This window comes from Ipomoea nil, unplaced genomic scaffold, assembly GCF_001879475.1.
Source record: "Ipomoea nil cultivar Tokyo-kokei standard unplaced genomic scaffold, Asagao_1.1 scaffold2845, whole genome shotgun sequence".
Classification (NCBI taxonomy): domain Eukaryota; kingdom Viridiplantae; phylum Streptophyta; class Magnoliopsida; order Solanales; family Convolvulaceae; genus Ipomoea; species Ipomoea nil.
In genome coordinates, this window is record NW_017619273.1 from 2367769 (window position 1) to 2370583 (window position 2815).

A 2815-nucleotide genomic window follows, 5' to 3' on the forward strand; every position below is an offset into this window, starting at 1 on the left:
ATTTTATACAATTCAAAGATTCACTACCTTCAAATTTATTAATTTATTATATTCACTACCTTGTCCATTGTCTTCTTTTTACATTATCTTGTAATTAAATATCAAAGTTATAATACAAAATATGTTATATATATTTATTTACCAAGTATTTTATACAAATATAATAAATATTAATATTTTATTCAATACTTTCACATGATAACCTACGACACACATCTCACAATGCATGAAACATTAGGGGAAAAACTATCACTACCAAATATCAATAGGTGCTTGTAAGATAAAGAGTTCATAATACAACTAAGATCCAATCATATACACAACAGGCAAATCTAAAGCTTTCTACATCATAATCTCAATCCCTCTATGCTACCACCAGTAACCCGATTGCACACTACCAATTTTAAAAAAGAACATGTACTGAAGATGAACGCAATGACAATGCTACCTAAAAGAGAATTAAGAAGAATTATAGAAATTTAAACCAAAAGTAGTATTTATTTAAACTATTGTTTTTAGACTAAGTATTTAGACTAGCGTTATTACAGAGTTGCAAACATTTATTTTAGTGACAATTATAATCAATCTCTCATATATTATCTTGCATTTATTACTTTAAATTACCGATTTAAATAAAAAAAAATTCAACATTTATTTACCTATGCATGAACATCTCCTCTACAATATTGCATTTTTTTTTGTGAGGATAATATTGCATTGATATACTTTGAAATACTTATTTAAAAATAATCATTCAGCATTATCTCATTCGCACAAAGCGTGTAAAAAAACTAGTATATTAAAGATACCTGATGGGGAAATATTGCACCGTCCTATGAGTCCAACTTAAACCAATTCAACCCTAACTGATTGGCATCTATGAACCAAGGAGAGGGTTTAATTTGCGACTACCCAAACTGTACCGACCCAACACCTGAGAATTACAAGTCCTCGTTATAGGCTAGCTAGGTCTAACTTATATTGCATCAGAAAATTTTTAGACACACTTCACCGACGTGCATCAGGAATCTTTGTACACTCCTTAAGATTCCACGTGGATAAGATGTCACCGACATGACTACCCAACACTTAGGCACCACGAGGATAAGATGTCAAAAATTCAACATATAACCTGCACAACCTCTATAAATACCTCCCATATAACACTAGAGAAGGGCAAAAAAGAGAGATATACAAATAGGGACTATATATACTTTACGAACACTGTACTTACTCATTTATACGATTATTGATATTTACTTTATCAATACCAATTAGTTAAATTACTTAAATATTTCCGCAATGGAATAGTAATTAATTGGGCACAAAGTCACGCAGATAATAAATATAAAATAATAAAAACACATTTTTATTAATAATTAAATACCTCATACAATGTGTTTTTTACATAACCAAAATATTTCTATGTTTTATTTGAATCTTTATTCATGTCATAATCTATTTTTTAATACATATCATGGAAATTTGAGTGCTTAATTAAAAATATATTATATGTATGAATAACAATTGATCAAGTGGCAGTGATAGCCATTTTCATCCCTCCTTTACAATGACCCTCGGCACCACAAATAAAGTAGTTAGTTCCACTTGTCAATGTAACGTTGTCGTGCCCCGAGTTTAATATCGTTCCAGAAATTGTGCATGAATTATAGTTTTCCTTGCTCACAATCACCACATTGTGGACACTAGGGTCATAGTTAAAAACTGCAAAAAAATAAAAAAAAATAAAAAATAAATAAAAAAAAATAAAAAAAAATAATAATAATAATAACAACATTAAGTTGCTAATGAATTAATTTGATGTAAAATATAATTGAGAAGTTATTATACTGAGAATATCGCCGCTCTTGAAAGATTTGCCATTTGGCCAATCGCTCCATTTTGCTTTATCTTCAACAGTATAGGTCTCTGCCTCAGCAAAGCCGCACAATAGCATTGTTACTATGGCAATGACAATGATACTATCATGTGTAGACATCTTTCCCATGAATAAAAGACAAGAGTTTCTAGTACTTCAGATACAAATTGTTTTTCTCTTATTGTTTGTTGTAATTCTAATGCTAAAACTGTGGCCTTTTTATAATGCTCAACGATACACTATTGTTCAGGTAAAATAGGTAACTGACACATTACGATTTTAATTTAAATTGACTGAGTCAAGTTCGTTACCATAAATTAAGCAAGTTGCAAAAAATCGAAAGAATCCAAATGTTATTTGCACTAAATCTGTGGTATAGATTAACTCAATTGTTTATTATAGATAAATCGTTGAATATGAAAAGATTATTATGACACTTGTTACATGTCACATAATTCGAGGCAGAATTTATGTTGCTTTTAGTTTTTTTTTTTTTGAATGCTATGTTGCTTTTAGTTATTCGACTATAATGTCATTTTTCATACTTTTATTAAATTTGATTTTTTCTACTTTTAATTTCAACCTTTGAAAGATGTTTTACTTTAAAACCAAAAAAAAAAAAAAAAAAACAAAAAAACAAAAACAAAAAAAACAAAAAAAACAAAAAAACAAAAACAAAAAAAAAAAAACAAAAAAACAAAACAAAAAAAAAAACAAAAAAAAAAAACAAAAAAACAAAAAAAAAAACAAAAAAAAAAAAACAAAAAATTAGTATGTCCTTATATGCAATACGGCGAAATTTGGTGATTTGTTAGTATGCCATTAAATATTTAAATGCAATAAGGTGAATTTTGGTGAAATTGTTGAAAAGTGAAGGAATTTTAGATTTTTTATATTAAAAGTGAAAGCTTTTCTAAAAACGAAGATAATAAGTGA

At 27.7% G+C, this 2815-nt stretch overlaps 1 protein-coding gene across 1 annotated transcript; it reads right to left on the reverse strand.

The window, feature by feature from the left end:
• Nucleotides 1-1348: 1348 nt before the first annotated feature.
• On the reverse strand, nucleotides 1349-2128 carry LOC109160017 (chemocyanin-like). Its single transcript, XM_019308128.1, has 2 exons — nucleotides 1852-2128; nucleotides 1349-1725 (listed from the first exon to the last, which is right to left on the reverse strand). Exons 1-2 carry the CDS (start codon nucleotides 2006-2008, stop codon nucleotides 1532-1534), a joined length of 351 nt encoding a protein of 116 aa, XP_019163673.1. The 5' UTR covers nucleotides 2009-2128; the 3' UTR covers nucleotides 1349-1531.
• Nucleotides 2129-2815: the final 687 nt, after the last annotated feature.